The sequence below is a fragment of the Emys orbicularis genome, chromosome 10 (assembly GCF_028017835.1).
Source record: "Emys orbicularis isolate rEmyOrb1 chromosome 10, rEmyOrb1.hap1, whole genome shotgun sequence".
Lineage (NCBI taxonomy): Eukaryota > Metazoa > Chordata > Testudines > Emydidae > Emys > Emys orbicularis.
The window spans coordinates 85,580,536-85,592,195 of NC_088692.1; the positions used below are offsets into that span (position 1 = coordinate 85,580,536).

The 11,660-nt window shown below is 45.5% G+C and overlaps 1 protein-coding gene and 4 non-coding genes across 5 annotated transcripts; all 5 read right to left on the reverse strand.

Moving 5' to 3' along the window:
* Nucleotides 1-308: 308 nt before the first annotated feature.
* RPL4 (ribosomal protein L4) lies at nt 309-7,463 on the reverse strand. The gene is made up of 10 exons (XM_065412793.1): nt 7,389-7,463; nt 5,886-6,057; nt 4,709-4,815; nt 4,038-4,176; nt 3,374-3,498; nt 2,753-2,882; nt 1,640-1,796; nt 1,333-1,416; nt 543-663; nt 309-429 (listed from the first exon to the last, which is right to left on the reverse strand). Exons 1-10 carry the CDS (start codon nt 7,389-7,391, stop codon nt 388-390), a joined length of 1,080 nt encoding a protein of 359 aa, XP_065268865.1. The 5' UTR covers nt 7,392-7,463; the 3' UTR covers nt 309-387.
* On the reverse strand, nt 2,606-2,676 carry LOC135885218 (small nucleolar RNA SNORD18). Its single transcript, XR_010561733.1, has one exon. It is a non-coding gene; the product is annotated as a small nucleolar RNA SNORD18 (small nucleolar RNA).
* LOC135885219 (small nucleolar RNA SNORD16) lies at nt 4,243-4,342 on the reverse strand. The gene has a single exon (XR_010561734.1). It is a non-coding gene; the product is annotated as a small nucleolar RNA SNORD16 (small nucleolar RNA).
* Nucleotides 4,907-4,978, reverse strand: LOC135885217 (small nucleolar RNA SNORD18). The gene has a single exon (XR_010561732.1). It is a non-coding gene; the product is annotated as a small nucleolar RNA SNORD18 (small nucleolar RNA).
* Nucleotides 6,129-6,228, reverse strand: LOC135885220 (small nucleolar RNA SNORD16). The gene has a single exon (XR_010561735.1). It is a non-coding gene; the product is annotated as a small nucleolar RNA SNORD16 (small nucleolar RNA).
* Nucleotides 7,464-11,660: the final 4,197 nt, after the last annotated feature.

Below are 11,660 nucleotides of genomic sequence, written 5' to 3' on the forward strand. Positions count from 1 at the left end.
CCCACTGGGACTAACACCAACTCCAGTAGTAATTCTGGGAGCCCTAGCCAGTGATCCCACAATAACCCAGGTATCAAGTTCCCTTTTAATAAAGTTTAGCTACATTTAAGTTTTACAATAAGGCAAGACTTTTTTTTTTTTTTAATTGCACCTTTCACTTGCATCCCCCATTATGCTTTCTGATAGAATAAATAACAGTGGACACTAAAAATAACTAATTGCTCATCTATGGTTTAATTTACTTTCACTGCACCCTCCCTCCCTCCAAAGCATTTGCAGTAGTGGTCACAAATAACAAAGAGACTCCACCAACTCAATAGAATATTTATTTGTTGTAAATCCACAGTACAGCCTTTTGAACTTAAGTGGATAAGCCTGATGAGTGCATTATGCTGCAGCCTTGGACTTCTTCTCTTGTTTGCTTTTGTGCTGTAGGAGGGGGGGAGGGGGGAAGAGAGAAAAAAAAAAAAGATAGTCGTCAGAAACATGCAAAGAATATATAATAAGTAACACTTAGTTTAGACATCTAACTTGAGTCTCACATTTTGAGCGTGGCGCAGGATAGTATTGCGTCGCATTGTCTTGGCATATGGATTCAGTTTTATCATGACTCTCAGGTTCTTCAGAGGATTCTTCTTGAGAACTCTACGGTGAATCTTTTTACTGTAAAAACAATTCTCAATTAGTGTTCTTCAGGGAGATGCAAAACTGTTTAAGAGTTGGAATACATTATTTCTTCCAGAAAAGTGGACTTAACATAGTTTTTTGAAAATTAAGGATACTACAGTGTCTGAAGGACACTGATAACATCTTTGGTCTTACATCCAGACACCGTGTATATTTAGTTTGGTAAGGTAAAGTCAGAAAAACAGGGAAACAGTGAAGGATTATGCTACACGATGTATGGCACTCAGCTGGGAAGGGACTGTCCACATTAATTTCATATTTCATTCAGCTTGGAAAAAATGGAATGGAAGGCTAGCCAGTTTCACTTTCTGGTATTCCTATATTAGCAATATTGTATTTTTTTGTTTGAAAATACACTGCAGAATGTGTAAATTCCTAAGCAATAGTTGAAAAATATGGAAGTGTTTCTAAATATTCAATTTATAGCCAAAACCTTATTTTTAGAGCTAGAACCACTTGACCATGTACCCTGAATTAATCTACATAAAGTCAAATTCTTCAAATAAATAGATTTTAAACCAAGAAATTGAAAGGATAAGAACATTCTGGTTTGCCATGTTGAGTGTCCTACACCCTCTCATCCCAAAAAGTTGAATAAGTGTTCAAATAAACCCTTGTACTTTGTAATTAGATAAAAATAATTACTTTGGTGCACGCAGGGCCTTCTGGATCTCCTGGCTTTTTAAGATTCTTCCAAGGTCTGTATTGGTCATCTTATGCATTGGTAGGCTACACAAAACACAAACATTTAGAATCAAAATTAGGTGGGGATATTTAATCTGTACTCAATTTTATGAAGAGCCAGCTATTTAGGAAACCTTACATCCTTAGTTAAGACTAATCTTACCACTAAACGAAAATTTACAGAACTTTTGTGTTGACTAATACCATATCACTTGTCAGAACTGTCTTACCGAAATTTTTAGCCAAGTCAGATTCTAGATATACATACTTATAGTCACTCTTTAGGGTAGCAGGTTTGCGCCAGGTACCATACAACTCATCCAGCTTGCGGAAGGCACTTTCAGTCCAAATGCAGAAACGCCCAACATGGCCACCTGGAGCAAGTCTCAAAAGATTCAGCTTGTTTACATTGAGAAGAGTAATTCCTAAAATGAGACAAGATCACAGTATTTGTATTTCACTTGATACAATAGCAAAATCAGAGCAGTTCAATCCACAAAAAGCAAGTATGGGTTTACTAGTTTTAAAGACTTTATACTACAAAGATATACAGGCATCAAGATTACAAAACAAAGTATGAAATTTAATTTTACAATATTTGAAAGAACAAAAAAAATGGAGAATGTATCAGTAACAGCAAGTTATCTTTCTGCTCCATATGAACGTTTTGTCAAATAAATGAAAAAGATCTCTAACCATGCCCTTGAACGTACTAAACAGATTCTTTCAGAGATACAGTAAAAACTGTGTTATCTGGCACTTCACCAACTGGAAAGCTCTATTAACCAGCATTTCTGATATCTCCCAATACAAATCTTCAATATAGTAACTGGGACTAGTATACTGCCCAGGTTATGCAATTGCACATTCTGCACTCTACTTTTATGCAAAAGAGGCAGAAAACAAGCTAGCAAGCTGATATCAGGGATTTATTAAAAAAGCAGCTTCCAGGGTGTGTCATAGGGTCATTACAGATTCAGCCCAATCTCCTCCACCTTCTACATCTACAATGGTAACTGATGTTGATAATGATGACCCTGAGGCACTGCAAGACCCTGAAGTGCCTTCTGAATCAAAGATTAAATTATGTTCAGTACAGTTTTAGCGTTAAGTGTATTTTTAGTGATCTGGGTGTATGCTAAGCGCTGCCCATAGTGATAGGTAGTGTCATAAGATAACCTACATGACAGATAACAAAAGCTTTTACTGTATATACATTCACTGAATTCAAATAGTAGTCAGAACTTCCACAAAATCATGCGTTTCAGAAACACGGACCAATGAAGTGGAATCTCATCATTCTAGGTACTCTCATCCAAACAGAAGATCAGAGCCTCCCGATAATAGATATACTGCCATTTGTTCAGTAATTCAAAGTTACCTGGGATATTTCTAAAAGCCTTGATGATGCCATTGTCCTCATTATAGATAATGCAGGGTCCCCTGCGCTGGATGCGACGGCGATTCCTCATTTTACCCTTCCCAGCACGCATACGCTGAGAGGCATAAACCTATGCAGAAAGAACACATCTAGAAATCCAAACAGTACAATTCTGACTATTAAGAAGTAGCACAATCAAGAAGTCAGATTTTCACCATCATCACTGTTCATCTGAAACACGGACCAGTGAAAAGTTCATCATTCTGGAGATAAATCAGGCTATTAAAATGCTTTTCTATGCAACACTGAAATGAAGAGTCTTAGAAGGAAGTGGGCAGAGACGTGAAGCAGCATAGTGAAAGAGCAATTTTCATTGATCGGCTATAATTTGCTTTGAACCTACTATAGTTTGTCAAGTATTTAATTTTTAGCAAAGTGAAGTCAAGATATGAATAGAGTATATAAAAGCAAACATCAAAGTTTATATTATTTACTAATTAAATTATAGCAAATGAAGACTTTAGAGCCAACATATTAATTTACTGAGCTGCAGTCTGGCATGAGCAATGTTTTAATGGGGATTTGTAAAAGGTTTACTTGTACTGACGGTAAACAACTCACCTTTTTAATGTCATTCCATGCTTTAAGCTTCTTCAGAAGCAGAACAGCTTCTTTGGTTTTCTTGTAACCCTCAACTTTGTCCTCAACTACCAGAGGAAGTTCTGGGACCTCTTCAATGCGGTGGCCTGATAAGTATTTTATGAGAATTTGATTATAAGTTATCTATTCTTTTTTGCCCACACAAATCTCAATGTAATAATGAACATGTATAGCAAAAGCAGTAATGCAAACTTCACCCCACTGGTGTCCCCTCAAATCACACCTATAGGGACTACTTCTAGGGCTGAGGTTAGTTCAACTTGTCTTGGGCCTCTAATAAGAGTAACAATCATAGTGGTGATCTGGAATGTGACTCAAAACTGGTATTTCTGCAACTGACTACCATAAACTACCAGGGCAAGATTCACATCAACGACAGGCTGTTTCCATTCTGTTCTGTATAATCTCGATGTACTGTTTGTTCAGCTTTACTCAACATATATGCTCCTTTTATTTGAAACACTTGACATGAAGTGGATACCATTAAAAAAGTTGTACTGTAATACTGTACAACACTCAACTTCTTCGGAGTAAACTAAATTACCCCATGGCAATACAATAATGAGCTGTTGGCATGCTGTGCAGCAGTAAAGAGCAAGCATTCTGGAATTTTCAACATACCCACCTTTAGACATAACCAGTGCTGGGAGAGCAGAAGCTGCCAGAGCAGAACAGATGGCATACCGTTTTTGAGTTGTATTTACTCTGCGGTGCCAACGTCGCCAAGTCTTGGTTGGGGCAAACATACGGCCTCCGCGACACATCTGTGCATCCATAGTTAAGAATAAAGCTTTTCAAATGTTTTTACAGAACAAGACCTTTTAAAGCCTTGCTCAGCATTAGCTGTTCGTCAACCATCTGTACCAGCTCACTGACAGCAGGCAACTGTCACTGAATACAGAGTAAGACGCAAATTACGACATCATGGCAAGCTAAACAGACAGCAATGTGTATCTCAAAAATTAGAAGAACTAAAGATCTTTCCTCATGGTAACAACGAGGAGTCCGGTGGCACTTTGAAGACTAACAGATTCCTCATGGTTATCAGTTAATTGTTTTGTACATTAAAATACATTTGAATCCAGACAAGTGGATCTGTAGCCCTCATATTACTATAGACTTTTGAACTTTTGATGATGCAGTCCAATCTACAGTACATGTAGAAAGAGGAAGAACCTTCACATTTAGCATTTAGATAATCCTGGTAATTAAATCAGAAGATTTCTGCTCCCCCCGTCCCTCAAAAAGTTCAATTTTACACCGACTCAATAGTTACAATCAAAATCAAAAGGATACATTTCCAAAAGCACCTTGGCCAGAGCGATGAGTTCCACCACCTCGCACTCGGGGAATACGAGCAACAGCTCTTCCAGTACCCCAAGATTCAGCACTGGTCTGATGTCCTGAAACAAATTTTTTTTTAATTCATCAGTAAAAGTCCAGAGAAAGTGAAACAATCTATTTTTTCTAAGTCATAAGAATAAAGAATTCAAGAGAATCAGAACTTCCACTGATATCATATAGTTCAGAAACACGGACCAATGAAGTGGAATCTCATCATTTCTATGTAGTTAAATTAAGACAGATTTTGAAGCTTGAACACAAATTTGGACAGAGACAATAACTGGGACTATACCATTACACTATCAAAATGTGAATGTAAATTACAAAGTTTACTTAACTTTAAGATGGACACTGTAAACATACAGATTTTCACACCTTATGCCTGTTTAAGTACTTGGATGGGAAACTTCAGAGGAAAACTTGTAGCATCAGCCCTCCCTGTATCAGACCATGATCAAGTACGTTGTCTCTTAAATAGAATGTAAAACTGAGATAATGACCTAACCACCAATGGCAATCCGGTATTCTATGGCAGCGGTTCTCAACCAGGGGTACGCGTATCCATGGGGGATACATCAACTCATCTAGATCAGTGTTTCTCAACCTGGGAGTCCTGAGCCCCGGTGGCGGCGGCATGGGATGGATTTAAGGAGGGTTGCAAGTGCAGGGCTGGTGTTAGAGGGTGGCAAGCAGGGCAACTGCCTGGAGCTCTATGCCAGAGAGCCCCGCAAAGCTAAGTTACATGCCTCAGCCCTGGGCGGTGGGACTTGGGCTTCAGACTCCTGAAAGGGGTACAGAAGTCTGGAAAGCTTGAGAACCACTGTTTTATGGCACTACTCATAACAGGGTTGTTTACTGATTTCGCCTAGCAAAAATTCCCCTTGTGGTTCTAATTGACTAAGATATTTTCTGCAGTGTTCATTTCTGGTTCCACACCAGAGGTAGCTGCAGTTCTGAGTCCTTCTGGTTGTAAGGTACTATGTAAAGTAAGTCCTAGTAGTATTAGAGCTAAAATTAAAATAATGTAAGTGGCATGTATACAGTAAGTTGGCAAGTATTATATATTAACGTAATAAAACAATAATCCTGATCTAAATGAACCTATTCAAATTCTATACACAAATCATACCTGCAAGTTCACTGACAGCATAGGGTTGTCTATTGTTCTTGCGCAAATTGGTATGAACGAAGTTCACGATATCAGGGCGAATAGGAGCTTTAAATATAGCAGGCATGGTGACATTTTTGCCTGATACCTCCCCCTTTTCGGAGTACACAGATATTAATGGACGAGTACAAGCCTGAAAAAGACAAGAGTTTTCTTCAGCACCAACAAGTTGAGTGGTTCAGATTCAAAAGGTGTTTAAAATATTGCTCAGGGTCAAGTGTCTTCAGTTCAACAGCGCCAGCATGCTGACAGCAGGCAACTGTCACTGAACACTGGATAAGACGCAAATTATATCATCACAGCAATAACTATTTCCATTTATACTTATACCAAACAACTTTGTAACACTGTACGAGTAGTCACACACACACTTGGGAGAAGTCAACACAGTTCAGCTTCAGCAATGATGTAAAACTGTTTTCCCCTCCAATGCCTAATAAGGACCTCATATATATATATAACCAATATTTTGGAAACAAACTCCTGGCCTTAACAAAATGGTGTGATCTGCCATTAACGTTGTGAGGGAGGAAATATTTTTCATTCCAACCAACTTCTGTTGTGAAAAAAACCCCAAGGTTTCAAGCTACAGAGAGCTCTCCTTCAAGTCACTAACACTGTGTGGCAATACTAAAGGTTTCTCCCTCCCTTCTTCCCCAGTTTTGCTCATATGAGCAGTTAGCTAACAACTATGATACATACTATATATTGCAAAAATTCCTAATAATGAAAGAGTCCATTACACTAATTTCCAACACTGATTACTACATCATGGCAGCAACTACGACCTCCATCAGCTAAATCTGTAGGCTGGGCTGGCAGCATACATGGAACTACAGGCTGTTCAAACCAGGTTCTTGCCTCATGCTACTACGTGGGAAGTTGTAACATGATTTCACCCCAAGCGTTTTTCAAAACCTATATTTTTTTCTGGGTGGAAGGTAAGGAACTGGGACGGGGAGAGGGCACGGCCCCGCATGGTCCATTTTAACAACCCTATATCCAACCCTTCCATGCTTTAAAAAAGGAACAGGCGGGAAGCGGATTAAGCCGAGAGTCAGGCTAGACCCATCCCCATTCTCGCCCCCCCGTCAATAAAATGAGATTCTCAGGCGGGGCCCAGAGCTGAACCACGAGCTACGGGATCTCAGCCGTGGCCCGTCCCGCGGGAGCCAAGCCCGTTTCCATTCCCGCATCGCACACCGGCCTGCTCCGCCAGATTCCGTCTTCCCTCCCGCCCAGGCCTACTACGCTCCCCCATGCCGGCACCACGCGGCAGGCCGAACGCTGACGACTCCAAAATGGCGGCCGACTGCCCCGCGGCCGGTGCCCTCCGCCCGCAGGCGGCCCGGCTCTGCCCACCGATTCGCGTTCCCCCCTCCTTGGCTTACTGCTCGCCCCATTCCCCGGCACCCCTTTATCGACCTGCCACCCCACAGCCCAGCCCCATAGGCCGCGCCTCACCATGCTGGCAGAGGAGCCGCTGGTTCTCGCTCCTCACTCCGCCACGGCCCCAACCGGAAAAGGAAGGACCTATTACTACCGTCTCCCTATATGTAACCCTCCACCGCACCCTTCCCTAACCGATCCCTCCCAAACCTGCCAGGAGACGGCAAGAAAGCGGGTCCTCTAATTTTCCACCCACCCTCCCTCCCTCCCTCCGATTGAGGTTGTGGAGATAGTCTCATACCACGACCTCCCAGGCTTCCCATCCCTCCCGAGCCTGGGCACTATTTTTTGGCGGATGGATTCCGAGGCGGACCTGACAAAAATTATCCTATAACGTTTTTTTAAATAAAATGATGATGATAACATGACAAAAATAACGCGCAACGAATTGTTAGAGCTCAATACATTAAAAATAGTGTTTTCTGATCCCGGGCTGTGCTGGGTGTAGTCCCGGCTGGAGGGGCCGTGACCTCAGAGGGGCGGGAAGGCGCGTAGTTCGCTTCGTTTCGCTTGCCCTGACTGACTGAGAGGCCGGCAGGGCGGGGAATGGGCTCCCACTGGCACCAGGCGGCCCGGCGGCTGTACGACTGTCTGCTGCAGTGAGTGCCCCCTCGGCCCGGGGCTGGCCTAGCCCAGGTCTCCTAGAAGGGTTCCGGCAGCTGCCCAGCTCCGGGCCGCCCACTGAGGGGCCACCGGCCGGGAGACGGGCTCGTGAGGAAAAGGCCATGGGGCTCCCGGCTGTTGCGCGGCCCCGAGCGGACATCCACGGGGTTGGCCCCACCGGAGCCATTGCAGCCCGATCCAGGGTGGGGCAGCTTTGAGCGTTAGCTGGGCCGGGACCTCTTATTGCCACTGCTTGGGTGGAGCTGGTCCTCGCCCTCGGTCGGAGCAATGGCCTTCGCCGGCGGTTACATATCATACCTGTGGTGGGGTGCGGGGCTCTCGGGCTGTGCTTTGGCCGCCCTACCCCAGTCATTTCCAGAGCATGGCAGGTAGGTAGGCAGGCTGGTTCCGCCTGCTGGGGGTGAGGATGTTGCTATCCTAAGTAGACCCCCTACCCAGGGCCCGTGCTACCATTAAGGCGAACTAGGTGGTTGCCTAGGGTGCCAAGATTTGGGGGCACCAAAAAGCAGTGCCCCCAATTTTTTTTTTTACAGCGTTCCTCCCCTCCACTTCTCCCACCTCCCAGGCTTGCAGCGCCAATCAGCTGTTTGGCGCCGCAAGCCTGGGAGGAGAATTAGAGCAGGGGCGGCGTGCTCGGGGAGGAGGCGGAGCAGAGGTGAGCTGGGGTGGGGAGCTGCCGCAGGGCTCCGCGGGGGGTGTGTGCCTTAGAGCTGCGGGGAGCTGCCACGGGGGGTGCGCCTGGGGGGGGGGGGGGAGCTACCGCAGGACTGGTGGGGGAGCACAAGGTGGAAGTTTCATCAAGGGTGCGAAACTTCCTTGCACCGGCCCTGCCCCTACCTCACCCTTCCCCACTGTAAGTGCGTCAGGATTTGCCTCTGTTTCTGTGTCTTAGGCCTGGTCTACACTTAAAAATCAGACTGACCTCACTAGGTCACTCAGGGGTGTGAAAAATTTCACACCCTCAGTGCCATATTTAAACATTTTATGAAAGCTAATGTTAAAATTATATAGTATACAGGTTGAGGAAAGAGTGTTTGTACATCTGGGTATAGTGTTTAGAATATCCACAAATTCAAGGTTTGGTTTTAGTCATAAGACACATATAGTGCATAAGCAGCAATCACCCAAATTTAGGTGAATGAATTTAAGAATACAGTTTAGATATTTAGCATCTAAGTATTCGTGTACATTACTCATGGAAAAAAGTTATACAGAGAGTTGGTGGCGGAAAGCAAAATATATCAATGAGTGAAGATTGTCCCTCAGTAATTGAGAATTTAGGTTGTCCATTTAGAAAAAAACAGTCCATCAGGAAAGTATTTCAGTCACTTTCCCGACTGTGCTTTTCATCAGCACTCCAGCTTATCCCTCCTGGTATTGTCGAGGTCCGGTGATGTGTTCTATGTAGATGTTCCTCGACTGCCTGATGGCGTCCAACACCATGAGTTGCCGCATCAGCCGAGCGTAGCGTTGACCGACGCCACGTTCTCTCAGCACTCGCTTGTTACCGGAGTCCCATGCACCCAGGGCTCTGATGATCAGTGCATGAGTTTGAACCTCGTAGCCCCTAGCTCTCAGGGTGTCTATTATATCGACTTAACTTCCAGTATAGATGTGGCTTGGTTGACGGAAGGATTCTTCCACGGACCTTGCTACTGCCTCTTGGAGAGGTTGTTTAACTACATCGACGAAAAAGCCCTTTCTGTTCAAGAAGGAAGTGTCTACACTGTGGCATTACAGTGGCACGGCTGTAGGGTTGCTAACTCTCCTGGTTTGGCCAGGAGTCTCCCAGAATCGGGCTCGATCTCCTGAAGGCTACTGAGGCCAATCCGGAAGATTTTAGGTCACTAAAAGTCTGGCGGTGCAGCGGGACTAAGGCAGGCTCCCTACCTACTCTGGCTCCATGCCGCCCCCGGAAGCGGCGACGTTTCCGGCAGCGGCTCTTAGGAGGTGGTGTGGCCAAGAGGATCTCTGCGTGCTGCCCCCACCCTGAACGCCAACTCCGCAGCTCCCATTGGCCGGGAACAGGGTACCACAGCCAATGGGAGCTGCGAGGGCGGTGCTTGCAGGCAGGGGCAGCATGCAGAGCCGCCCATAAGCCTAAGAGCTGCTGTCGGACATGCTGCTGTTTCCGGGAGCCACCTGAGGTAAGTGCTGCCCGGCCAGACCCTGCATCCTGAGCCCCCTCTTGCACCCCAACCCCCTGCCCCAGCCTGCACCCAAACTCCCTCCCAGAGCCCCCCACCTGAGCCCCCTCCTACACTCCAACCCCCTTCTGTACCCAAACTCCCTCCCAGAGCCTGCACCCCCTCCCACATCCCAACCTCCTGCCCCAGCCCTGAGCCCCCTCCCACACCCAAACTCCTTCCCAGAGCCTGCACCTGAACCCCCTCCTGCATCCCAACCTCCTGCTCCAGCCCTGAGCCCCCTCGTGCACCCCTGCCCCAGGCTCAGCCCGGAGCCCCCTCCCATGCTCCAAACCCTTTGGCCCCAACCCGGTGAAAGTGAGTGAGGGTGGGGGAGAGTGAGCGAGCGACTGAGGGAGGGGGGCTGGAGTGAATGGGGGGGGCCTCGGAGAAGGGGCAGGGGTGTGGCCTTGGGGTAGGGGGCGGGGCAAGGGTGTTTGAGTTTGTCTGATTAGACCAGAGGTGGGCAAACTACGGCCTGTGGGCCACATCCGGCCTGCGGGACCCTCCTGCCCGACCCCATAGCTCTTGGCCCAGGAGGCTAGCCCCCGGCCCCTCCCCCGCTGTTCCCCTTCCCCCGCAGGCTCAGCGCGCCACCTGCACAATGCTCTGGGCAGCCGGGCAGTGCAACTGCAGAGCCGCGGCCTGATCCGGTGCTCTGTGCTGCGCGGTGGCGTGGCTGGCTCCAGCCACAGCCGCACCGCAGCCACCGGCACTCCAGGCAATGCGGTAAGGGGGCAGGGAGCATGGGGAGGTTGGATAGAGGGCAAGGGAGTTCGGGGTGGTGGTCAGGGGGCGGGGGTGTGGATAGGGAGACTCCGGCAGATGTTGAACTTGAAACTTTTTATTTTTCTAAAGTTTATAAAATTAACTAGATTTGAAATAGATAATTAATGTAGTGTAAATGTAGTTTTATTTGGAGTTAGTAGTGTGCCATATATTAAACTAAGATCCGAGGCTCATTTTCTTTCTAGTTTTTAGAGACAAATGCCATTTGGGGAGGGGAAAAAAGAAAAAATAAACTAAGTGAATATTTTGTTTTATTTCAGAGTATATAATGAAGGAAACAAAGGTATCCCCAAAGACCCATTTCCCTTTGAGGTAAATACATTTTGTTTCTTTTATTTAAAAATAGCTCTTTAAGCTTAAAATGGTTTGAAAAATTTCTAAAGATATCTCAAAGGTCATTATTTATTTTTAAATTTATAACAAACAGGAGTGTGTAGAAGAGAAGCATCTAATCTTGGGATCTAGGCAAATTGGCATAATTTTAAAAATGAGTAACATTTAAAAACAGCTTTTCCAAAGCTAGAAAATAAATAGCTGAATAGAAATGACAAATCAACCAGTACCTTTATTGCACTCCTTTTCTTTTCATATTCAAAAGCCTGAGTAAAGAGCTGCGCAGCCTTGAAAGCAACAGATTTGGGCTATTTGGGACCAGCTCAGGGAGTGAATTCCAAAGTTTAGAACCCCT